Genomic DNA, 26,063 nt, shown 5'->3' with positions numbered 1-26,063 from the left:
GGCTAATTGACATTGTTTTCTCAGGTATATCCTTGTAAAGTTATCTCTGTGAGATCTTTAAGATAGAAATTAATAGCTAAGGAATACATGCCCTCAAGCAAAGAATCATTAACCAGTTCTTTAATTCGTTACTCTTCAATTCAAAGCTTTTACCACCTTTATTGTATTACTGCTATCAATAAATAAAGTTTACAAGTTATATCAGTCTTTGCTGGAAATCCAAATCCAACATTTGCTAGTCCCTACTACTGTCCTATACATGTTGGATTACATGTCATTAGCTAAGTGGTTTTTTTGAAGAGCTAATGAAACAACTTATGAAGTACTAAGAAGTCTGTTGCCACCTCAGTTAAATTAATTGAATGTCAAGAAATTATGTGATTCTAACCTAATTAGAACAAAGAAAACAGTTTTCATAGGGGAACTAACAGTTGAAAAGTCCAAACTTTATGAGGGAGGGGATACGGTGGAGGGCTATCACTGTGTAGTTACTCTGTAGTCCTGACTAGCCTGGAACTCAGAGATCAGCCTGCCTCTGCCTCCCAAAGAAAAGGTGTGTCATCAGCCAGTGATTAATTCTCATGCTGTAACACCCTAATCTGTGTGTTGAAATAAGGAGGTTTGCATTTACTTGTTTATGGTATGTGTGTGAGCCCCTGAGTAGAGCTTAGAGGACAACTTACTAGAGTTGGTTGTCTGCTTCAACTATGTTGTTCAGGGGTCACACTCAGGTCATCGGGCTTGTCAGCAAAACCATTACCCTCTGAGCCATCTCCTGCCCAACCACAGTTTAGAAAAGATTATATAATTGATCTTTAATTACACAGAAAGGGGTGGAACAGGGATTTGAGTCCAGATAAATCTGTATATGAAGTCCCTCATAAATTTCAGTCTAGCTATTGGGCACCCAGTCCTGGAGAAAGTACTAACTCAAGAGAGGGAGCCCATGCTATTACCAGATGGCTGCTGTCTTAACTTGGGTTTTTGTTGCTGCAATAAGACACCATGGCCAAAAAAAAGCAAGCAAGGAAGGAAACATTTATTGGGCTTATACTTTCACATTGTATTCTGTCACTGAAAGAAGCAAGAACAGGAACTCAAACAGGTTAGGAACCTGGAGAAGAAGCTGATGCAGAGGCCAGGGTGCTGCTTACTGGCTTGCTCCCCATGGCTTGCTCAGCCTGCTTTCTTATAGAACTTAGAGCCACCAGTCCAGATACAGCACCACCCACTGTGGCATGAGCTCCATCAATCACTGATTAAGAAAGTGCTTAGAGTTTGGGTTCCCTCCTCTCAGATGACTCCAGCTTGTGTCCAGTTGACGTTACTAGCCAGCACAGCCCCTGTTATTAGAAAGTACTTAGGTTGAATCAGACTTACCATTATGTCCTTTAATTCTGTTTCTACATTGTGCTACTAAACTTACGATAAGAATGATCTTCTTCTATAAGACAGCTCCATTTACTTCATTGATATGAGGGTTTGCCTGTGTACCATGTGTGTGCCTGGTGTTGCAAAAGCCAGAAGGCAGCATGAGATCCCCAGAACAAGAGTTACAGACAGTTACGAGCTGCCATTTAGGTACTGGTAAGCAAACTTGGATCTTTGCAAAAGCAGCATATACTGTTAACCCTGAAAATACAATCCAAAAGAAAAGAAAGACAACCATTATTTTTTAATTAGAAAGGCATATAGTTGGTAGAGTACTTTTTCTAACTTTTAAGAGGTTCTCTGTTAGATCCTAGATAGCAAAAAAAGAAGAAAAAAGGAAAAAAATAGTTTGGTGACTGGTGAGGAGGAACATAGATACTTCTAAGTTAAGTGTTTATTTTAGAAGGCTCTAAAGTCAGTGAGTTAGGCCCACAGCATGGTGGTGAGCATACCGCATGTGCAAGGGCCTGGGTTTGATTCAGAGCACTACAAAGAAAAATAAATTATCTCCCATATAAGAACTTGCTGTGATAAAACACCCATGACCAAAAGCAACTTGGTGGTGAAGGCTTCCTGATCACAATCAATCATGGGAGGAAGTGGGGACAGAACCTGGAGGCAGAAGCTGAAGTACATTCCTTGGAGGAACTCTGCTTACTGGCGTGTGTTCTTATATGACCCAGGACCACTTGCCCAGGGGTGAACTACCTACAGTAGGCTGAACCATCAATCGGTAATCAAGAAAATGTCCCACAGGCATGCCTATGGGTCAATCTAATGTGAATGTTTTCCTTCCCCCACTCCCCACCCCTTCTCTCTTGTTAACCTTTCAGACAGGGTTTCTCTGAAGCCCTAGCTGTCCTGGAACTTGCTTTGTAGATCAGGCTGGCCTTGAACTCAGAGATTAACCATCTCTGCCTCTGGAGTGCTGGGATTAAACTACTGCCCCGTTTAGTATGGGCATTTTCTCTGTTAAGGTTCCCTCTTCCCAAATGATTCTAGCTTATGTCAAGTTGACAAAACACTAAGCAGCACAGGAGCCTATTTTAATAACCTTCATGTAATTTACCAAAAGAATTTTTATTGAAAGCAAAACTATTTACTTAGGTACTTAGAAGTAGAAGGGAAAGAGATAGACTGTACATGCTGATCAAAAATTTTTAGAATGGCAGTCAGCCTGTAACTCTAGTACTTGGGAGGCTAAACCAGGATTGTAACAATTACAGGCCAGCCTAGTCTGTAGTGCAAGACCTTGTATCACAAAAAAAATGTGAAGTGTCTGTTGGTGTTCATACATGCACCTAAAGGGCAAGTTGATGTATTAGTGTTTCCTTTAAATGATATTCTGTGATGTTTGGGATTATATCCGCTCAGCAAACCTAGTAAGTCCAGAAAGTGCCAGAAAACAGCTTTTAGTTACAACAAAAAGTAGATGTGTCAAGAATAATGAACAAGCTAGGTACGCCTGTCATCCCAGCATTTAGGAGTTAGAAGCAGGATCAAGAATTCAAGGTCATCCTTGGCTACATTCATCCTGTTGAGGAGAACTTGAGCCATATGAGGTCAGGTGTTAGGTCTGTGGGGTGTGGGGTCTGGGGAGACGGCTCAGTGACTAAGAGATGGCTGCTCTTCCAGAAGAGTTCTCAGTACCAGTGGATAGCTTACAACTATCTATAACTCTAGTCCCAAAGGATTCGATGACTTCTTCTGGCCTCTCTGGCCACAGGGCACACACATGGGACACAGACATATATACACATAAAACACCCATGCACATATAATAAAGTTTTTAAAAAATGAAAGAAACTAGTAGAAGGAATAAAATAGCAAACAGAAACAGTTAAGTTGAACCAAAGCAATGGGATGATGTGTCCATTGTTATTCCACACTGTGCCTAAGGCTTCAAAGGTGATAGGCTATGCTGTACATCTATAGTCCCAGCACTTGGAAGGCTGAGGCAGGAGGATTACCTCAAGTTTGAGTCCAGCCTCCTTCCCATGACCTCACAGATCCACCCTGCATCTGTGAAGCTTGGCTTTGCTCTGCCTAGGAATGGGCTGGAAAGGAGCTGTAGAAGAAAACATAGAAGGACGGACCCAGCACTTTACTTTAGAGACTGCCCGTGTGCTTTGGAGGCTGTCCACAGGATGCCTGAAACAGATGGGAAATGCCCTTCATTAGCTTGGCGCTTACAGGCCCGAGAACAAAGCTGCTGTAGTATTTCCCAGTTTCATCTAATAACTCACAGGCCATTTTATGGCAATAATTCTATTTACTAATGTGGATTTTACAGTGGTGCCAAGTAGATTTAACTCCTTTGTTACCATTATTTTTCTTTGTCTCAATTTGTTTGAACCGTAAATAACTAGATAGGATTTTGATAATAATTTTGTTAATATTCTCTATCATAAAAAGGTATCTGGAAGAAGTTGTGTTTTAGTGATATTTGTTTTATACAGCACCTTTTTAGACTCAACTTTTTCTTAGGAGTAAAAACAAGTGCAGAAACCTCTTCTGCGGGCTGATTCAGGGAGCCTTATTTAGAAAGAAACCTGTGAAACTCTTAATTTCTGTGAGATAGAATCTCATGGCCTGGACCAGCTTTGAATCAGCACTATACACAAGAGTGACATTGAACTTCTGACTCAGACTAAAATCTCCTGAGCCACTGCCTTCTTCTGTAACCAGGTCCTTAATAAGGAGCAATCTGTGGTTTACCTTGAAGTAGAACATTTGACTGAAATTGTGTGAGAAATTACTTCAGCTTTCTTTTATGGGTAGGACTGTTTCATCTAAATTAAATATATAATGTTTTTTTTTCCTCTCTAAACTTCCATTCTCATTTAAATTTAAGATTCATAATCGCTATGAAGGCAAAGATGTTTCAAAACACAAGCGGAATCTGGCCATAGCAGGTGGTGTCACACTCTCTGTAATCGTGTCTCCGGTGGTAGCTGCAGTGACTGTAGGTAAGAATGTGCTTTAAAGCATTACCTCAAATCTCAGAAATTTGATAGAAAAGGTATTTTTAACTATTACATTGCTGCTAAGATGATTACTTATAAAATGAAGAGGCAATTTAAGTAGGACCTACAGAAGTTTTCTCAAGTAACTTTATTAAAAGTACTGTAGATGCAAGAACGTAGTTTTAGGGCTGTGTCTGTAGCTCAGGGTTACGGTCTTCCCTCAGACAGACACATAAGGCCCTAGGCTCGGTCCCCAGGAACCTGTTAGGGAGGGTAGCTGATGAGTAGCTTTTCTCCTTCAGTTGAGTTCAGGAGCTTGCACTTAAAAAGTTCACAGAATCTGTCTGGCCCTTGTGTGCTACTCGGAGGCTACCTGGGAATCTTGTATTTGCTGTGTTCTAGCCAGATCTTTAGAACTCTGTACACCTTCTCCTGAAGTAGACATCCTCCTTCTGTGATTTATTTTGGCTTCTAATGACTTGATGTTACTCCCTTCTAGGCATTGGTGTTCCTATCATGTTAGCTTATGTCTATGGTGTGGTCCCAATTTCCCTGTGCCGAAGCGGGGGCTGTGGAGTTTCGGCGGGCAATGGAAAAGGAGTGAGGATTGAGTTTGATGATGAGAATGACATAAACGTCGGTGGGACTAACGCAGCCATAGGTGAGTCCTTAAACAGGAAGGGACGAATTCGCCCGTCCCCCTTTTCTAGGTCTCATTGTGTTCAACGCAGGCGCTCACTCTCCTCTCTCTTCTTCTCTTTACTCTCTCATGCTGAGACAGGGACTCACTGTATAGCCTTGGCTGGCCTAGAACTTGCTGTACACAACAGACTGGCTCTGCTTCCCTTGTCACGGTAGTAATGGTCATACCTGACAGCTTGTAGTTTTCATCCAGAAGCACAGCTACGGAAGGAAGGCAGGCAGGCAAATGTGTGAGAGAGCGATGTTGTGGGTGCTTAACTCTTTCTGAGAATGCCCTTTGGAAGGTAGAACATGCATACAGTGCTGTGCTCTGTCCATTGTGATGTCCTGTGAGAAGGATGTGAGGAGAAACGAAGTGAGAACAATTACAGATGGTTGATAAATCAGACCATTTTCTGTATTATTTAAAGAAATACAAATTAGAACTGTGGTGGGCCGAAAGTACGGAGAGTCAAAGGCTTTGCACACTGCCAGGAGAAGTGTCAGTGATGAGCATGCTTTAGAGAAGGCTTTTTCTGTCTCCAGCAGTTTTTGTCACACGTGTTTGTCTCAGGCAGATGTCTTAAGAATGAAGCCCTCTGTGTGTTCTGTGCATCTCTACAAGCCCTTCTGCCAGTTCCTCAGACCCTGTCACTTCAATTTTGATTACCTTCTCTTGAAATCTCTTGCTTATCTACATGTCCATGTGGAGAGCAGGGTGTTGGAAGACCTTGTAAGGTCCACATCCTGCCCTGACTATCTGAACACACCCCTTCCTAGCCTCTTACCCCACCTCTCCTCGAAGATGACAGTCCTGCTCGTTTTTAGGCTTTTAAACTTGTGTTTCCTCTGCCTAGAATACTCTTCTCTCAGGTAATTTTATAGCACGTGTTCCCTGCCTTTGAGTGTCATATGAATGAACCTTATAAAAAAGAGGGCTTCATAGCCATGTCCTAAAAGCTGTGTGCAGGACTTACATGCGTGTGTAGCCATCTCTCCTCACTCCCTTACCTCTGCTGGTTCTGATAGCTTTGTCATATTATGACTGGATGTGTAATAGGAACCCAAATCCTGGCATAATAAGTAAAGTCCTCAATACAAAGCATGTGAATAGTACTGTAAAATTACAGCATAATGCTAACATGTCTTATAATATTTTATAGACAGTTAAACTGTAAGCTATATCTAAAAGTCAACTTTTGTCCCGATCTTACTGATCTAGAAAAGAAGATCTCTCACTGGAACCCCATGCTGACCAGGGAGGACTATTACATAGGTCATTTAGAATTCCTACAACTTCTGGACTTAGCCAACAAAAAAAAATAAGAAAATAACATCTTTAATTTAAGGCCTGTCTCAAATTGAGTGCAACCCTGAAGTAGTTCTCTTATGCGTAACCATGGGTGTGATTTGTCCTTTGTAGTCTGATATCATTCTGAAATCAAGTAGGACTTGAAGGCAGGAACATGAGTAATCATTCTTATTTCATTTCTTGAATTATTTTACATTTAGATACAACATCAGTAGCAGAAGCAAGGCACAACCCTAGCATCGGGGAGGGGAGTGTTGGCGGTCTGACTGGCAGTTTGAGTGCAAGTGGAAGCCACATGGATCGAATAGGCACCATCAGAGACAACCTGAGTGAGACAGCCAGCACCATGGCATTGGCTGGAGCGAGCATCACGGGCAGTCTGTCGGGAAGCGCCATGGTGAACTGTTTCAACAGGTAAGTAAAGACCAGATATTAATTAGATGAATAATATAAATGCAAAGCATGATAATTAGCCTAAGGTTAAAAAATAAAATTTAGGGAAAGATGATTAGATTCTTTTTTTTTTTAACTGTATTTGATACTGTTGGAATAAAAACTAAGTCCTGAGAAATAACATTGCTCCTAATGAAGCTCACCTAACCGGAACTGTCTAAGTGCAGAAAAGGCCACGATCTGTCTGGTTCCTGCTTCTGTGGGACAGACAGATAGACAGACTGTCCGAGGGAGGGAGGCTACAAGGAAGGGAGACTTGGCCTGAGGCCTGGAGAAGTGTTGGAGTTAGGATGCCCCAGATCCTGAAGCAGGACTGGAGCAGTCAAGTCAGTCAGCCTGCACCCTAAAATGACAATGACCATCACTTACTAAGTCTCACTGATACTCCTAGAGATCCGAGGAAAAATTAGCATACTTGTCTTACCTTGTTTTGTTGGTTTTTCTGATTTACCATTTCTGTTTTAGCTTTTTTACGTGAAGGAAGGTAGATGATTTAAAAGATAAATCAGTCATTTTATTTTAGGTAGTTTATATTTGGATAGAAATTAATTGTAGTGGTATATATTGTCACCTCTTATTACACAATCAGATATGGGTTAAAGTTGTTTATTAGCCCTTTATAGTATAGGATTTTTTTCATTATTATTGAGATAAAAGTCTAAATATATAGCCCTGTGTAGCCTGGAACTCAACATATAGCCCAGGCTGCCCCTTAAACTCAAGTGACCAGCCTGCTTTTGTCTCCTAAGAGATGGGATTAAAGGTGTTTTATTATGTTTATTGGTCAGTATATTCTGACTTTGTATTGTATATTGAAAGATGACAAAGGACTGTGTCCTAGTGAAAACAGTGCAGATCTTTAAGATGTTTTTTGTTTGTCTTTCTCCTTTTGGTCCTGTTCTGTTGACTCTCTTGGATGGATGTTGTTCAGTATACCACATTATTATCTGTATCATCAAACAAATGGGAACTGAAGAATTGCAGTGTCTAAAACTTTCTGAAGCTTTTAGCTGACTTATTTAAAGATATGTATTATGATTGCTGAGCTATAAATGATGGAGGGTTTATATGATGCCTTTCTCTTTAAGGTTGGAAGTACAAGCAGACGTACAGAAAGAACGGTGTAGTCTCAGTGGAGAATCTGGCACAGTGAGCTTGGGAACAGTCAGTGATAACGCCAGCACCAAAGCAATGGCGGGATCTATTCTGAACTCCTACATCCCTCTGGACAGGTAAGAAAGAGTGCTTCTTCCTATAAAATCAGAAGGTTTTTAAAAATTTAAATGAAGAGGAATTATCCCTATCAGTGGGCACAATCTCTGAGAAAACACTGAGATGTTCAGAGGAGGGACTCCACTCCATCAAGGTAAAAGTAAATGTGTGGTTGTGAAGAGCGGCAAGGAGAGTGGGGACCGGCCTGTGTGAGCAGAGGACTTGAGTTGGTGAAGCATGAAAAATGTCTGAGGTAGGAGATGCTGATGCCTGTGCTTACAACAGGAAAGCAGTAAAGGTACCTACTGCTCTTTTTAAACTGGAAGCATTAACCCTACCAGACCTGAGCCCCTGAGTGTCATTAACCCACAGCCTGGCCTCCTGAGCAAAATTTTGAAGAAAAAAAAATGTAGAACTTTAGAAAACTGTTCATAACATGCATGGCAGTGGTTAGATTTAGATGAAACTTGGAGAGATTGTAGAAAATAGGCCTACTTTGCTTCTGTCACTGGTACTCAGCTTTTGTGTGCCAAGCTACCCAACAGGTAGAGCCTTCCTTGATGCACAGATGCCTTTGTAGAGTATGCCTTGACTCTCTTGTGTGGGTTTTCCTTGTATGATACTCCAAAGCTCTGTCTGTTATATATGAGGTGCTTTTCCATGCACACAGGACACAGCACACACATGGTCACTCGAACTGCCAGGCGGAATTTCAGGGAAATGGTGGCCTGGGGTCCTGGATAAACAAGGAGAGAAGATCTGTGTCTGTGTTTTCTTCAGTGATATGACCTGGGATGTTCACTGGCCCTTATCATCCTCACTGACACTTAGATCCACATTTGGTGCCACAATGTTCCTAGTCCATCCCTGGTGGATCATACCGGCATCTCCCCTGTCACTTGATTGAGAGGCACAGGCACGCCTTCTTCTTCCAAGACTGTCTTTGATTTTTAGAATCACTTTCACTTTCACTTAATGCTTCTTCATAATCATCACTTGAGTCATAAAGAGAAAGATAACCCTTGCTAAATTCTTCTTCATCACACTCAGAATTGTATAAATAGCCGCCACTTGTTGAACTTAGAATTGGCCTCATCCATTTACCCATTGAAGTGTTCAGTTCATTACTTGCTTGCTTCATGGTCAGTTTTCCCCCTAAATCACTTTAAAATACAACCCAATCAGACATTTGCAATCAGTTGACATCATGCTAGCTCAAGACTTAGCAGCAGTTGGGTGTTATTTTTAGCTCTTGGTAATTAGGCATGTGCTATTCCTACTATACCGAGAACTCAGTTTTATAGATATTTATGTCATTCCCACTATAGTGGGAACTTGGTCTGGTTGGGTTAAGGGGCTGGAGAGAAGGGTCAGCAGTATTTACTTCTCTTCTAGAAGACCTGGGTTCAGTTCTACACCGAACCCACATGAAGTGTTTTGTATCTACCTGCAATTCCAGTTTATGGGGATCTGATGCCCTCTTCTGGCCTCTGCTGGCACCTGCTCACATATACATAAACATATATATACACATACATATGTACATACACACATATAGATATATTCAGGTACAAACCTATATATGGAAAATAATAACTTATCTTTTTAGATGAAGAATTACAATGATCCTCTTGAAGTGTTCATAGTGGGGCACACTATTAATCCCAGCCTCAGGAGGCAGGGGCAGGCGGCTTTCTAAGTTCTAGCTCAGCCAGGGCTGCATAGTCAGTTACACCCTGTCTCAGACACAGGGAGGGTCCTCTTCTATATAGTTTTATGTTAGTAGAATGTGACCTGCATTAAAATGCTCCAACAGCTTCTGTTTATAGGCTTCAAAATTTTCATAGAAAAGCCTCTCTCCCTTTGTTCTCATCCAAACTGAAGTGAAAGTGAAGGCAGAAATAGTTTTATTTCTTTTACTCTGTTCCAGAGAAGGGAACAGTATGGAAGTGCAAGTGGATATTGAGTCAAAGCCATTCAAGTTCCGACACAACAGCGGAAGCAGCAGTGTGGATGATGGCTGTGCTGCCCGAGGCCACACGGCTGGGTCATCCAGTGGCTTACCTGAAGGTAAATCCAGTGCTACCAAGTGGTCCAAAGAAGCAACAGGAGGAAAAAAGTCAAAAAGTGGTAAACTGAGGAAAAAGGGTAACATGAAGATCAATGAGACCAGAGAGGACATGGATGCACAGTTGTTAGAGCAACAAAGCACGAACTCGAGTGAGTTTGAGGCGCCGTCCCTCAGTGACAGCATGCCGTCTGTAGCAGATTCCCACTCGAGTCATTTTTCTGAATTTAGCTGCTCAGACTTAGAAAGCATGAGAACGTCATGTAGTCATGGTTCCAGTGATTGCCACGCCCGCTTCACAGCTGTGAACACCCTTCCTGAGGTAGAAAATGACCGGCTGGAGAATTCACCACACCAGTGTAGCAGTTCTCTGCTTTCCAAAACTGCTTCCTGTTCGGAAGTCCCACAGCCGAGCCATGCTGCAGATGAACTTGGCAGCGGCAGAAGTGGAGGGAAACCGACTGTGGATCTGTGTTTTGGTGATGCACTGAGAGAGACAAATAATAACCACTCGCACCAGACAGCAGACTTGAAAGTTGCTGTCCAGACTGAAATTTAGGCCCATGAATGCTGCAGAGTAATAACCACTGAACAACCTTGTTGGGAGCTGGTTGAACCAAGCTTAAGTTACCAGCAAAAGCCAGGTTTCATAATCATAATGCAAATACATTTTGTATGTCTAGCAAAGCATTGTGTTTCATGTGGATATTAATTACCAAATTATGAAATGAAGGCTTTAAAGTGCATTAGTACAAGAATAATAACATAAGAAAAAGGCATGTTTTGTGTTCTTGTCACAAAACACTGCTTGATGCACATACCTGTGTATTTAGATAGAAATTGGGCTTAATTTATAATCATATGATACTAACACTGTTCTATGGCATTCTTAAGAACAATCGAGGCTTAGGGATAAGTGGTTGGTGACATTTTATTGAAACCACTAAGGGATGGGTCTTGGCGGATGACTCAGTATGTGACCCTCTTTGTAACATTTCTCTTCATAACTGAGCTTGCATTTCATTTCTTCATATGCAATGTGGATATAAAGCTTAATGCAGCCCATTGGTAACCATTTGGATACTTAGACACTTGAGCAAGATTGTGGCAGTTTTTGCACAACTCTGAAGTAGAAATACTTGTACTGTTACATATCTCCTGTGTTGTTGTTGCCATTTTAGAAGAAGGTGAAAGTAGGTAACTAAGGACAGCAGAATATAATCCCGTTAGGATGTAAGTGTTACAGTCACCTGTCACTAAGGGAAATTTGATTCTTGGTGCCTTTGGGAGAGACTGGGTTTTATGACCCTCATCATTTGAGGATTTTGCTCTATCATTTCCCATAATGTCTTCTCTGGTCACCTGGGATTCTATAGAAAATACAGGAAATAGGTAAACATGAATGTGATTATTAACTACACTGAAAAAGTATTCACCTACCAAAGACACACTCAGGCTTTAGTAAATTTAACGTTACATAACCTCAATTTTTAACATGTATATCTTTTTGAACCATGAGATCAAAACAATGCAGAGCTTGTACCAAGCTTACACAAAAGGTCTATGTGTGGCTTTGTTTCCTTTTGCTTTGGTTTACGGGGGGATGTTCAGCTGACACAAGCAGAAGTTGGCCAAAATACTGCCTGCACTATGACTTCCCACACAGCTCTCCTGGCAGACTAAGCTCACAGCAGTCAAGTCCTCCTCCTTCGGTGTGTCCTTTAAGTATTACCAGTATGGTGCTACTGAGCATTGGGAAGTGTCCGGGCTGCAGTCCTGTCCCGTCCTTTTCCTCGATGCGTCCATTAATCTGCTTAGATAACACTAGTGCCGGGTCTTTTAGCTGACACTGCTCATTATGGTGTTTGTACATTTGTTTGCATTCCAATTTGTTCAGTAATGAGTGTGTAAACAGCGGACATGAAATAAATGTAAATACTAATGGATTTGGTGTGTGCCCAAGAATTTTTACAACAATGGATTACTCATTTGCTTTATTAGTTGGGGTCCTCTAGAGGGACAGAACTGATCGAATGAATCTATACAAATAGAAAAGGAGGTTTGTGGCTCATGGGCTGTGGTCCGGCTAGTCCAACAATGGTTGTCTACCAGTAAAACTCCAAGAATTCCGTAGCTGCTCAGTCCATAGGGCTGGATGTCTCAGCCGGTCGTCCTTAAACGACAGAATCCCAAAGAAGTAGGCTCTAATGCTAGTGAAGGAGTAGACTTCACTTTTGCAAATTGCAAAAGCTTCCTTCTCCCGTGTTCTTATCTAGGCGGCCTCTAGAAGATGTGGTCCACAGTAAAGATGGACAGATCTTCCTACCTCAAGATTCAGGTTAAAGCAGGGTCTTCCCATTTCAAATGACTTAATTCAGAACAAACCCTCACAAGTGTATTCACCTGGTTGGATTTTAATTCCAGATGTAATTTTTACTATAGAAAGCCATCACATTTGCTGTGTAGCAAAATTCATCATTACAAGCCATTGAGATAATTCTGGTCTAGCCCAAAAGAAAATATTTGCTGAATTTTTCAACCAACAATATTAGAACTAACCTTTTTCTCTGTGTCAGATTTTCACTTTTATTCCCCTCCCCTGTGAATTCTATTTCCCCCTTTTCTTTTTAGTTTTAGCTATCCTAGAGCATATACTATGTCAAAGCAGGCTGTACTTGAATTCATGGAGACCCTCCAGCCTCTGCTGCTTGAGTGCTGGGATTGCATGCATGCACCACCATGCCCAGCTTCTACCTTGTGCTTATGTGAACATTGTGGTTTAGAAGTTTTTGAATGTATAGAAAAGCTATAAAGGTACCTGTATTCCCAATACATTTGACACATTGACAAATTTTTGATAGTTTTTAAAAATTAATATTTGATATGGAGCACTACATTCAAATATAGATCAGAAGAACTTTTTGAAGTCAGTTCTGTTCTTCTACCTTTATTTGGGTCCTAATGATAAAACTCAGGTTGCCAGGTTTGTGCCACAAAGCACCTTTACCTGCTGAGCCATCTTGCCAGCCTGTGTTTTACTTACAGGGCTTTGGGGTTTGTTTTTTGGTTGATTGGTTTCTTTTGGGGAGGAGGGAATTGGTTTTTGTTTGTATTTTTAGTGTGTTTTTGTTTGTTTGGTTGGTTGGTTGGTTGAGGCTAGTATTGAACTGGTGACTCTCCTGCCTCAGCCTCCCAAATATTATAATTACATTCACAGGAGATCATGCCTTCCTATTTGTTGATTTTTGTATGTGTTTTGTATGTATGTGTTGCATGCGATAGAGGTCTTGTTAGTTTGTCTGATTGTATCATTCAGACCTGATCTTGATCAAAGTCTTCCTTAGCCTTAAATTGTACTTACAGTCTTAGTTTTTTTTTTTTTAATTTTTATCTTTATTTTTATGTATTGATGTTTTTTTTTGCGATAGGATCTCACTGTATCTTTGGTTGGCCTGGAATTTGCTTTGTAGACCAGGCTGGCCTCCCACCTCCCTGTCTTTGCCTCCTTCACTGGGACTGAAGGCATGTGCCACCACACCCTTCCCCATACGCCTGATTTTTTATTGTTCCAAACATACTGTTGATTTTTCATTCATATAACTCTCATATCTATAACTTTATAGAGTCTTTGGGATTTTATATGTAGAGAATTATGTCTGAAAATACTAGAACAGGAGCTCTACTTCTTCCTTTCTGGAAACCTTTTGTAAATATGTTGTTTAACCTGTTTTTCTGACTTCAGCCTCCAATACAGTGTGAAGCAGGACTGTGGGAGTGGCTGTCCTGGCCTATTTTGTCATAGGGATTCAGTGTGAAACAGGACTGTGGAAAGAGGCTGTCCTGGCCTATTTTGTCATAGGGATTCAGCTTTCTCCTCCTTTAGCTTTTACTCAGCTCAGTAAGTTACCCCAAAGCACAAACTGTTGCCTTACGGGACTGGCCAGGAGGCCTTTGGGTTTACCTCATTTCCCGCCACCTAGGCAGGTCCCACCCCTACCCCCGGGTTTGCTTGTTTCTTCTTGTTTTGTTGTTTTTTGTTAGGTTGGTTGTTTGGGTTTTTTTTTTTTTTTTTTTTTTTTTGTTTTCTCCCATTTTTTTAAAAATTGAGATGCAGTTCACATAACATGAAATCCACCTTTTAAAGTGTAGTATTCAGTAACTTTTATTCTGTTCAAAGGTTTGTATGGCCATCACTAACTGCAGAACATTTTCACTGGCCACCATTTGCTTCCCCCTGCCTTCTTTTAGTTTCCTCCAAGCACAGACTTGCAGTTTCTGAATGTGGCCATATGGACATGTGTGTGCAGACTCATGGAGTGTACCTCACCCAGCTTTGACTCCCAGCTTCACCCAGCACCCGGTTCCACCACTCCTCTTTTGGTTGGAACATTTGTTAACAGTCAGTGGGCAGTGGACATTTCAGTGATCTCTGCTATTTTTAATGATAATGTTCCCATATATTCTATTTTCTTGGGTTTGAGAATTATTGGGCCAATAGCAGTTGTTTTAAGTTTCTGAGAAACTAACAGTCCACTGTCTATTCTCAGCAGCACTGTGTGTGATTGCAGCTCCACCACACTTGCCAAGACTTTTTCTTTTTTTGTGTGATTTCTTAGTAAACCCCTGTGTAGCACAGGGTGAAACTTCACTGCCTGAATTCACTCCCAACATACTGCTCCATTGTAGGAAACAGTCATTCCTGCTGCACTGACAGAAATATTGACCTAACAGAGATGAAGGCATAGAGCAGCATTCTAAGCCTGGCTTGAGGCACCGTAAACTCTAAGGGAAGACAAGAGATCATCAAGCTGCTTTTCCGCTGTCCTGCCGCCATCCTGCCATGTGTGGTCTGGCTACTGGACTGCTTCCCTTTCGTATGACACTGAAGACACTGCCGTAAAGCAATTTAACCCTTCTTAGCTCTTCTTTCTCATGGACTGGAGTCTGATTCACAACCTGGACAATTCTATGCCATTGTCCCTGTGGTCCCCAGGGCCCTTGAAAACTCCATTGACATGTTTTTTTCTACTAGAGAGCCCTATATTCGATATCATTGTTTTCCTCCAAATTAAGAATAAATTAAGGGTATCACCACTAGTCCTTTATTCTGAGGGTCATAAATAGTTTAGTTCCCTTCAGTATTAGTTACTACATATGTAGCTTCTCAGCCAGTGGGCTGGCCATGAGTCCCGGCTGTCTTGAGGGCTTAAAAGAGGAAACTTGAAGTGACTATGAAGGCATTCCAAGAGTGGGCTAGGGAGTTTCTCCTCTTCAGAGTCTTCTCAATAATTGGAGCCTCTCTGATCTGCCCTTGGAAATGGGCCTTCCAAGTCCGTTCATTCAGCAGCCACATGCTACGGGTACAATCCTTACTTAGTGTATAGGGAAGGGTAGGTGATCCCTGTGGCCAGCAATACCCGAGAGCCGTCACAGACCAGGACCCAGGCGGGGGCGCCAGAGCTCCAGCGCCAGTCGTCACTTGTCTGCCTGTCTCTTCTGGAGAGGTGCTCCTGTGTAATAGCATAGCATCTGCAGAGCATCCAGGGTGGTCTTAATCCTCTTCCAGTAACATGGATGAATGCAATTGGTCATCCATCCATATTCAGAGAAACGTCATGATTGCTGTGTGGTGTGACCAGCAGAGTATACTTGAACAAGCTACAGATGACATCATAGATGATACAATCTTCTCTGCCATCATGTATGTATATGCAACAATCCATCATCCACTGTTTAGAAAAACAACATTAAGGAGAAAATGTGTAGTGACAATTGTGAAATTTTGGTTTCTTTTAAAAACACGGGAATGTTAAAAGAATTTATTTTAATCCTAGATATGGGGATATAGGCTGCTTTGGACTGTCCACAGCAACTGACTATTGTTTGCCTCGTGGTTTTGTCAGCTGAGGTAACTTCTGTTGGTGTATCATTTGAAACTCTGGGAATTTTTCAGAGGCTATATAAGTGCTAGGGCCCCAGTAGGCATGGGGGTCCTTCATGGGGGTGGGTTGCAGTTTCTTAGTAGTCATGCTCAAAGACACAAAAGAGAAGAAATTAGAGTCAGGGATTCTTTGTCTCTGTGTCTGTCTGTCTGTCTGTCTGTCTGTCTGTCTGTCTGTGTCTCCCCCAGTACCCCCACACACACACTCTCCTATCTAGTAATAGGAGTGAAACCAAAGGGATAAGGGGTAGGAAAAGGAAGAACCCACAAGGTAGCAAAGACCGACTACAAATGTAGTTGTTACAGATTAGAGGACCAATTACAGTAGGTTTTCACCTAAGAACAAAGGAGAGACCTGCTTGAGAGAAAAAAAAAATGGCAGGGTTTGAAAGGTACCATTTATCCATGATGAGTCTTAAATATTGTAAACGGTGAGATATGAAAATGATTTTCACCTTTCACCTCGACTTTAAAATGAACAACAGTACTTCTGGAAAGAATGCTCGTGGAATACAGAAGGAAGTGACGACACACTGAGGCCGCAGGGATGGCTGGGTTTGCAGAAGACGCCATACCAGGAGGCCCACTCCAGTTCTAGAGGATCCAGTGTTCTCTTCTGGCCTATGTAGCCTGCCTGCACAAGGTTCACATACGGACACACAGGCGCACACGCACATTAAATAAAGGCTTGAATGCTTATTGTATAGGAACTACATTTAACCCAGGAAAAGGAGCATCCAATGACTTTTTCACTTGTTACAGTAAAGAAAAACAAGGCAGAAAACAAAAGGTTGGGGTGGGGACACCTGAATGGGAACTGTGGGCTAGGGTGACAATTCAAATACAAAGGCAGGGTGAATTTGTTTCATACAGTCTTATTTACAAGCAATGTAGAAGAGAAAGTAAAGAAAAATATTAGAAAAATAACTCCCTTAGGGCTCTAAATTAATAAACTAATAATGATCTCATAGAGGTAAGTGTTGAGTTTTATCTCGAGTGATAATACGCCACTTCTCTAAAGTGGATTTTGTGCATCTGAGTGGGACAGAAAGTGATGGAGTCGTCACTGCTAACATTTGCTTTTAAAGAACTGAGGACGCCGATTCCTATCAAACCTGAAAGAACTGCCACCACAAAGAATGTTTTTTAAGATTTTAATGGGTAGGTCATTAAAAGAAAATGTATTATAAGTTAGAGTATAATTTGCCAAGTTCTGAATATGGTTATAAATATAAAGGTGTTGGCTCTAGTACAGAAGAGAATATTTACAGTAAAAATCAGATTGTAGAATATACATGTTCTGGATATAAAAATAAGTACAACATCTGATGTCCAAACAGGGATCCTTGTGGGTGTGGCTGTACCCATGGAACACCATCACAATGCTGTCTTGAACTGAGCAACCCCAAGTTAAAGCTCATACTGCCTTCGTAGGGCCTGGACATCCTCTGCAGTGAAACAGTTGGCCCGTGTGTCCGACAGGCCATCAAGCAGCTGCGCCATCTGCTCCCTTTGGCCTTTGCTGATTAGTGTCAGCATCATCTGGAAGAGGCAAGGGTCCTGTGAGCATAAGCAACACTTTGAAAGCTGCAGAACCCAGGAACGGCAGGCTCCTCCCAGGCCCGTTACCGCTTACCTTAAACCTCTCTGCTCGGCTCAGATACAAGAGATGCTCATACACCAGGGAGGGGTCCTTGGCCACAAGGTGGCTTTTCAGTGACTGAATGATGAGGAGGAACATGTCCCCTTCAAGTTTGTTACTTAGCAGCACCGGCAGGTCTTTGGGTGCAGTGATGGCTAAAAGACGTGCACAGGCCTCTGAATCGTTCCTGGCGCTGATAGTGTTTAGGACCTGTCCGAACTCATAGGCATTCCTGGGCCTGGAGACCTCAAGTTGTTCGGCTGGTTCTGCAGACCGCCTGTCTTCCACCCCCTCTTTGGCAGGCGGGGAGGTGGCAGAGGCCTCTGGGGGTCTCTCAGGCTCCTCATCACTGCTGTCATCCACCTTCCCAACAGAAAATACAACATGTCAGAACGCAGAATACCAGGCACATCCATCCCAAGTTACACTTAGCACTGTGAACTGAGAGCTATACACAGTATTTCAGTAAAATTCTAAGTGAAAATAAAAGTTTTAATACATTTAAAAATATATAATTTCTTTAAGAAAGAGAAGTTAGAACATAAAACATTTTTAGAAAGTATTCTACATTAAAAAAGTCTGAAGGCCTGTATCAGTTTTTCTATTTTCAGGACTAATTTTACATTCATTTCCATTTCCTTATATGTAACAAAATGATCCTATATTTTTCATGTCTCTTAAAATACTTTTTTCTTGCTTAAAGGGGGAAAGTTATGGGTTCCCACCTGTCGCCTCTTAGTGGAAATGTCAGACCATAAATAGGAAGTTAACATGTCTGTACAGGAATTTATGCCCTGACATTCTTCATTAATAGCAAAGCCAATCATGTGGCTTTCTAGGAATCGCTGAGGTAGCTATGACAGCCAGGCTGTCTTGGAGAAGCCCAGATTATTGAAGAGTAAAAACAAGGAGAAAGATGAGGGGACAGGAGGCATGGTGTGTGCCTTCAATCTCAGCCCTTGGGAGGCAGAGACAGGCAGATCTCTGAATTCAAGGCCAGCCTGGTCTAAATGACCAAAACAAAACAATAAAAAAGATAAGTCAGCCTGGAAAGGTCTCCACCAGGGGTTGGCAGGGCTGAAAAGAAGTCCTGGCCATCTCTTCAAGTCTACCCTGAGAAGATGTCTATGGCTCCCGGGCAGTGAAAATAACGTCCCCACATTGGGACAGCTCCCATCCATGGCCCACGCTGAGAAACACAGTGGCCAATGATACATCTAAGTGCAAATTCTGTCTTCACAGCGTTTTCATTGACAGTCAGCATTAAAGGTAATTAAGAGACAAGGTCCTGCAGAACTCACAGGAAATAACCTTAGATTCCGTGTAAACTCTCAGCAGGGTGCTTTCAAAGAGTATGAACTACACATACCTCTTGGACTTCAATTCTCTTCCTCTCCCTTTCTTTGCTGGGAGGTGCTGTGTCATCCTTAGTGTCCAGGTGCCTGGCTGCCTCACCAGAATCTGGGCTTAGGAGGACTTGACTGGGGTCTACCATGCTTTCCCGGCAATTCTGAAAAAAAAAAATACCATCATAGGACGGTTTGCATGGGTATGAGGCTTCTAGGTTAGCCTGGGCAACAGTGATGTGTGCAGGGTGTGCCTGGGTAAGAGGCTCCTGGGTTAGCCTGGGCAACAGTGATGTGTGCAGGGTGTGCAGGGGCTTCCGTCTGCGCCAGTCACTGTGGGCATGTGGGTGAGTCTGCTGTGAGAGTCCATGTGACAAGCCTCCACTGTAGTGAGGAGGGCTCAGAGGCAGCCTGCCAGGCTCCCTTCCCTCACTACAACCTTTTGTGTTGTCCACACTCATACACTGAATGAAAGAAAGACAGGCGTGAGCTGACTAGCCTCAGTTACTTTTCCTGTTGGTGGAACAATTCCTGACCATTTAAAGGATTTATTTTGGCTCACAGTTTTAGAGTTCGGTCATCACGGCAGGGAAGGTATGTAAGTTAGGGGCGGGCTGCAGCTGGTCACACACATCCACAGTCAGGAAGCAGAAAGACAGTGTTTGTGCTCAGCCCCCTTTCTCTACGAAATGTCACGGCTCACGTTCAGGGTGGGTCTTCGCACTTTACCACAAACTAGATATTCCCTTGCAACACGCCCAGAGGTGTGTTTCCACGGCGATGCTAAATCTAATCAGACTGATGATAAATATTAACCACCACAGAGCCTTTAGTGAAACCTAAGACCCTAAGCAGGAAGAATGCACAGCCCCGCCCTCGCTACTCTGGAGGCTCAAGCAAAAGAATGGTTTGAGCCCAGAAGTCCAAACCCACCCAGAGCCAAAAAGCAAAATGGAGTCCAAAGTAAAAACTTTCTCAAGGCTGCAGCAGGGAGTGAATGAGCTAGCCATAGCTAAGCCATAGTGGGCTTCGCAGAGGGTGGCTTCTCTAATGCTCTTGTCCCACAGAACCTTCCAAAGTTGTTCCCTGTTGAAAACTGGCCAACACCAAATCTTAGTCTCACTTTTGAGTTGCATGAATAAAGTACTCTACAAGCAGAGACGACTTTGCCATTTCAGCAATGTTCTGGAAGTACAGACCAGAGCCTGACTGTGAGGTGCAGTCACCACTTGTAAGTTCTTGAGACGCACCGTGGCAGCATACACTGGACGCTGAAACAGACACCTGAACTAGAGGTTGCACAACATCCCTGGGAGACTAGCTGTACCACCACATCCTTTCTTCCTTCTACATCACACTAGAGCAAGAGTAACGTGTTGAGAGGCAGAAGCTCAGAGCTGGAGTGTAGTTTATTTAAAAAGTTAAGTTGCTTGCAGACTCTAACACATTCGGCACTATCAGTAACACACCTACATACACTCAGCTAGAAGCTCTGAAGGAAACAGACGTTACATTCACGCCGTGAATGTCTATGTCCTAGAGGTGAGCATGCAACTGAAAGGCAGGCGTGGTGTTAACAACAGCTCACACACTAACCACCCTCAGACCTCTCAAGCTCTGCAGTCAGCCGGGTGACAGTCCCATGCAGCCCAGTGTCAAGGTCTGAGAATAGGTCTGGAGCCGCAGGCTGGGAAGTGGACACATACAGGATTTTCACCCATTCAAGAGTCTGCCTGAGGACCAGTCTGTTTGGTTGTAGCAGTGGTGAGAAATCAGAAAGCACTTGCGAGAAGCACGCAGGCAGCAAGGATGCTGGGTAAAGGGACGCTGGGCTGGACAACAGAGGAGGCAGGGCACAGGGTTGCCAGTCCACAGAAGTCACTGAGCAGTCCCTTTGGAGATGGGAATGAGGTGACAGGGAAGGATAGCCTTGTCCTTGTCCCCTAAGGTTCCTTAGATCCCATCAGAGGAAACAATAAAAAGCAACAACTTGCAAGTCTATCTAAGTTGTCTTGATGCAATAAAGTGAAGCGAGACTTGAGATGGGCACAGAGGGGAGGGGCTTCCCCTTCTCTCTGGTCAGAAAAGCTGAGACCAGCTGGAGGGGAGGGGCGGCAGAAGAGCAGAGCTTCCACCAGAATGTGGCTCTGGCAAAAAGGAAGCGAAGTTGTAAGCAACCCAATTAGGAGACAGCTCCCTGGGCAAGAATGCTTTCATGCAAGCACGGGGACTAAGAACAGATTAATCTATAGTGGTGAATATCATGCACACACACCCGACATTCTTACAGGGAGATGGGAGGCAGCATCCAGGGATGCCTGTAAGCCTGTCAGTCTAGTGTGCTGTACACACTGGTGAAAAAGGAACTGTTCCAAACACGATAAAAGCTGAAGACTAACTACTGAGAATACCCTCTGACCTCCACATGTGTGCTTGCACATGCACGTGCATGCGAGCATGCATGGGTGCATACCCATGGGGGTGGGCAAGTAAGGGGGGAGAGGCAGGGACAAGTGATGAAGAGAGGGAGGGAGTGAAGGAGGGAGGGAGGGAGGGAGGGAGGGAGGGAGGGAGAGAGAGAGAGAGACAGAGACAGAGAGAGAGACAGAGAGAGAGAGAGAGATTTCTTGAGCTGCTAATAATCTTATACTGCTTTTAAAGGAAATTACAATTGGCATGCTGAGATGGCCCAGTGGGTAAAGGTGCTTGCTGTCAAGCTAGACTACCTGAATTTGCTCCCCAGGACGCCATCACTGAAGAGAGAGCCCATGGGTGATTGTCTGACCTCCACTTGTATATGGTGGTATGCACACAAAATAAGTAAAAATGTAATAAAACACTTTTAAAAGAGAAGATACAGTATAGGGCTGGTGAGGTGGCTCAGCAGGTAGAAGCATGTGCCACACAAGCCTGACACCTGAGTTGGGTCCCTGGAACCCACACAAAGGTGGAGAGAGCCAACTCCACACAGTTGCCTCTGACCACATCTGTGCAGTGGCACACACTGACATATGTAAGTTTTCTAAAGATATAGTATAATCGCTTGTGGAAATACTATTGATAGACATGCGTGAACTGTTAACGTGATATTTTACAAGGTGCTGACAATTTGGGTCTCATAGACTGTTGTTATAAACTTAAGTAAGAAACCATATCTAATCAACAGCAGCTGGCCTATAACCAGCACTCGGTAAGTCAATTCGTAATAAAAATAAGAACTGGAATACATACATTTAAAGTCAGCTTAGAATAACAAGCTCTTGGCAGCCTTCACCCCAGAGGCACAGGGAAAGAACCTGCCACCTAAGGTGGGTCTTGTGCCACCGCATCAGAGTCCTGAGCATCCAGCTCCACACCCAAGCTCTGACACATCTTATAAAAGCCTTGGCCTCAGCTGGTGGTGGTGGTGGTGGTGACACACACCTTTAATCCCAGCACTCAGGAGGCAGAGGCAGGCAAATCTCCAAGTTCGAGGCCAGCCTAGTCTACAGAGCAAGTTCCGGGACAGCCAGGGCTACACAGAGAAACCCTGTCTCAAAACAACAGCAAAACCAAACAAACCAAGCCTCAGCCACTGACATTGCGTTTACATGGCAGACCCTCAACCTACTGATCAGATAGATAAGCAGGAAGCCAAGCCAGGAAAACAAGCCACAGGTCATAATCAAAGGAGAAAGCTGCTTCAACTTGGTATTATCTGTCTGTGCCATCATAAACATTGCTAAGATTCACTCCAAGAAAGTACAAACGTCCAGTCCTTATTAGACAGAGCTGCTGACCTTTGGTCAGCAGGAGAGGCCAGCATGGGGTAGAGCTGCTCTAGGAGTGGCTGTCCAGAGTACGTGAAGCTGGCCACACCGGCCCAAGCCATAGGCTAAGCCAGTGGTGAAGAAGTCTCTTGAACTCAGCATGCCACACGCCCTCTAGAGGGTGTCTGTGTGAGGCACACAGATCACCATGCTCCCCGCAGGGTGGTGGGGGGAGGCTGATGAACAGATGCAGTAAATGCGCCCCACAGCTATCACCCCACATGCTGCATCTGTCCTGGCGGCCCAAGAGGATGTGGGATCTAGAGAGGCCTGATGGTCCAGGGCTTACAGATGCTATTTTGGTACACAGTGCATAAACCCTCCACAATTCCCACTCGGTGACAAGAATGGAGTTAAAGTGGACTCTCACATTCCATAGATCAAAACTACCCTCCACCCAACCCAGCCATTCTCCATCATTACCCCTGAGGCCTAGGAAGCACATACACATACACATACACACACACACACACACACACACACACACTTTATACTCACTGTCCTCCCAATGTCACCTTCAAATAACACTGAATTGACTCCTCACCTGCAGCTATGGTTTGCATCCTCCCTCTCCTAGTTCATAGCAGAAGCTCTAACCCATCACCTCTTAGAATGCATCCATATTTGGAGAGAGAGCTGTGAAAGAGCTCTAAATGAGGTGTGTTCGGTGGCTCCTGCTCCAGGGTGATAGCCGGCCTATCACGTAGACATCTGAACACTCACAGGGGAGATAAAGAAGAAAAAAGGAAGAGGAGGAGGAGAGACGAAAAGAAGAGAAAGGGGCTGGGGCATGTACCCACTGCCCTCCATCCACTTAGGAGGCTGAGACAGGAAAGCACAGTTTGAGGCTAGCCTGAGTTACATACTGAGTTCCAGACCACCTTGAGCTAGCCCTGTCTGAATAAGGTCCCCCTGCCCCCCAAACTACCTTAAGGAAAAGCATTCTGTACTGACTGAACCCTGCAATGTTTCTCCCTATGTACATTTCAGGAAGCAAATTCTTCTCTGGCAGACCCCTAGTGTCTTAGTTAGGGTTCTATCACTGTGAAGAGACACCGTGACCACGGCAACTCATAAAGCATTTCATTGTGGCTGGCTTACAGGTCAGAGATGTAGTCATGGCAGGACATGTGGTAGCATGCAGGCAGCCATGGTGTTGGAAAAGGAGCGAGAGTTTAGCAGTCGGCAAGAATGAATGTCAGTCTAGACCTGGCTTGAGTGTTTGAAACTTCAAAGTCTACCTGCTACTGACACACTCCCTCCAAGAAGGCCACACCTCCCCAGGATCTTACAAGGGCCGTTTTCTTTCTATCACCACCTCTGGTAGCATTTTTCCCTACACATGAACACTCAGTGACCCATATTTGTATGCAAAACAAACAGTACCTGGGAGATGGAGGCAGGAGAACCAAGTTCAGGGCCAGGTTCTACTATCTAGGGAGTGAGCCCTGGGTTACATGACACCCTATATTTGAAAAACAAGGAAAAAAAGATTTCCATTAAGGAGAGCTAGCATAAGGATAGCACATATATAGAGAGCCTTCTTCCTTCACAATATGGTGAGAAGATGCCTCTCTAGTCCTACATGGGCCAGCAGCCAAGCTAGCTCAGGGCCCAGGCCACTGTGTCTAAATCTCGGCTGCAGTTCTCCCAGCTTCCACTGGGTGGCTCATGCTCCCCGCCGGGTGTTTCTTTTCTGCTTCCAACCTCAGTCTCTGCTGGAAATGGAAGCGATTGCTAGTACTTGAGTTTTTGTTGCTTTGATCCTATTTTTTCTTTGGAAGTTCCCTGTATTTACACAGTAACACAGCAGCAATAAGCCATTAAAGTGAACATTCCCTGACACCCTAGGAGAGGAGAGCTGGAAAACTGTAGCCTGAAGTCGAGCTGGGCAGGAGCTTAGGAACCACCTGATCCACCCGGAGACGAGGGTGACAGCTGGAAGTCGGAGGTGAGGCTGCTGAGCAGGTCAGGGTGCACCAGGAGTCAGGTCATTCTGAGGTCGTTCCTGACATTTACATTCATGGAACCACTTGATCCATTCAGAGATGAAATTTACACACAACACAGAGTGAGACACGCCCTCACCTGGAGTCCTTTCTGGGCGAGCGCCAGTCTGTAACAGGCTTTCACATTCTTGCTGTCTATCTGAAGCGCCTGGTCACAGTCCAGCTTTGCCTCTTCAAACTGGCCCAGCTTCAAGTAACAGAGAGCCCTGGCACAATGCAAGGAAAGGGGAGGAAGCCCATCAGTGCGGTCAGACAGCTCAGGGGGCGGGGCTGGGGAGCTTAGCTGTGTTTAAAGCACTCGCTGCTCGTGCAGAGAACCTGAGTTCAGTTCCCAGCACCCACACAGGGTAGCTGATAACTGCCTGCTGTAGGGGATCTGACACCTGCTTCTGACCTCTGTACCCGTGTGCACACGCCCGCACACCCATGTGTACACACCCATGTGCACAAGCCCACACACCCATGTGTACACACCCATGTGCACAAGCCCACACACCCATGTGTACACACCCATGTGCACATGCCTACACACCCATGTGCACACACCCATGTGCACAAGCCCACACACCCATGCCCACACACCCACACACCCATGTGCATATGCCCACACACTCATGAGCACATGCCTACACACTCCTGTGCACATGACTACACACCCATGTGCATACACCCATGTGCACACACCCACACACCCATGTGTACATACTGACACACCCATGTGCACATGCCTACACACACATGAGCACATGACTACACACCACATGCCCACACACCCATGTGCACATGCCTATACACCTATGTGCTCACACTCATGTGCACATGCCCACACACTCATGTGCACATGCCTACACACCTACATGCACATACCTACACACCCACACGCACATGCCCATACACCTACGCCTACACACCCATATGCACATGCCTACACACCCATGTGCACATACCCACACACCCATGTGCACATGCCTACACACCTATGTGCTCACACTCATGTGCATATGCCTATACACCTACATGCACATACACCCACATGCACATACCTACACATCCACATGCACATGCCCACACACCCATGTGCACATGCCTACACACCCACATACATGCACATCATTAAAAAACTAAAATAATTTCTACAGTTTTTAGAAAAATATTTTTAAAAGGAAGAAGTACTAGTAAGGCTCAAAACCAGC

General features: G+C 43.9%; 2 protein-coding genes across 5 annotated transcripts in view; one reads left to right on the top strand and one right to left on the bottom strand.

Annotated features, from left to right (window-relative positions):
* Positions 1 to 12,069, top strand: part of Rnf19a (ring finger protein 19A, RBR E3 ubiquitin protein ligase) — a 40,107-nt gene extending 28,038 nt beyond the window's left edge. For both annotated transcript variants that reach the window (XM_076911265.1, XM_034516336.2), the window contains exons 6-10: positions 4,286 to 4,400; positions 4,897 to 5,058; positions 6,591 to 6,804; positions 7,932 to 8,075; positions 9,986 to 12,069. In XM_076911265.1, coding sequence (XP_076767380.1) covers positions 4,286 to 4,400; positions 4,897 to 5,058; positions 6,591 to 6,804; positions 7,932 to 8,075; positions 9,986 to 10,682 — 1,332 coding nt within the window. In that variant the 3' untranslated portion in view covers positions 10,683 to 12,069. The remainder of the gene's footprint in view (positions 1 to 4,285; positions 4,401 to 4,896; positions 5,059 to 6,590; positions 6,805 to 7,931; positions 8,076 to 9,985) is intronic.
* Positions 12,070 to 17,204: 5,135 nt separating this feature from the next.
* Spag1 (sperm associated antigen 1) overlaps positions 17,205 to 26,063 on the bottom strand; it is a 52,164-nt gene continuing 43,305 nt past the window's right edge. For all 3 annotated transcript variants that reach the window (XM_034516799.2, XM_076911263.1, XM_076911264.1), the window contains 4 exons: positions 24,950 to 25,076; positions 19,076 to 19,216; positions 17,701 to 18,069; positions 17,205 to 17,606 (listed from right to left, as the gene is read on the bottom strand). In XM_034516799.2, the coding sequence (XP_034372690.1) occupies positions 17,475 to 17,606; positions 17,701 to 18,069; positions 19,076 to 19,216; positions 24,950 to 25,076 (769 nt within the window). In that variant the 3' untranslated portion in view covers positions 17,205 to 17,474. The remainder of the gene's footprint in view (positions 17,607 to 17,700; positions 18,070 to 19,075; positions 19,217 to 24,949; positions 25,077 to 26,063) is intronic.

Source organism: Arvicanthis niloticus, chromosome 13 (genome assembly GCF_011762505.2).
Source record: "Arvicanthis niloticus isolate mArvNil1 chromosome 13, mArvNil1.pat.X, whole genome shotgun sequence".
Lineage (NCBI taxonomy): Eukaryota > Metazoa > Chordata > Mammalia > Rodentia > Muridae > Arvicanthis > Arvicanthis niloticus.
This window is presented reverse-complemented; position numbering and strand designations above follow the sequence as displayed.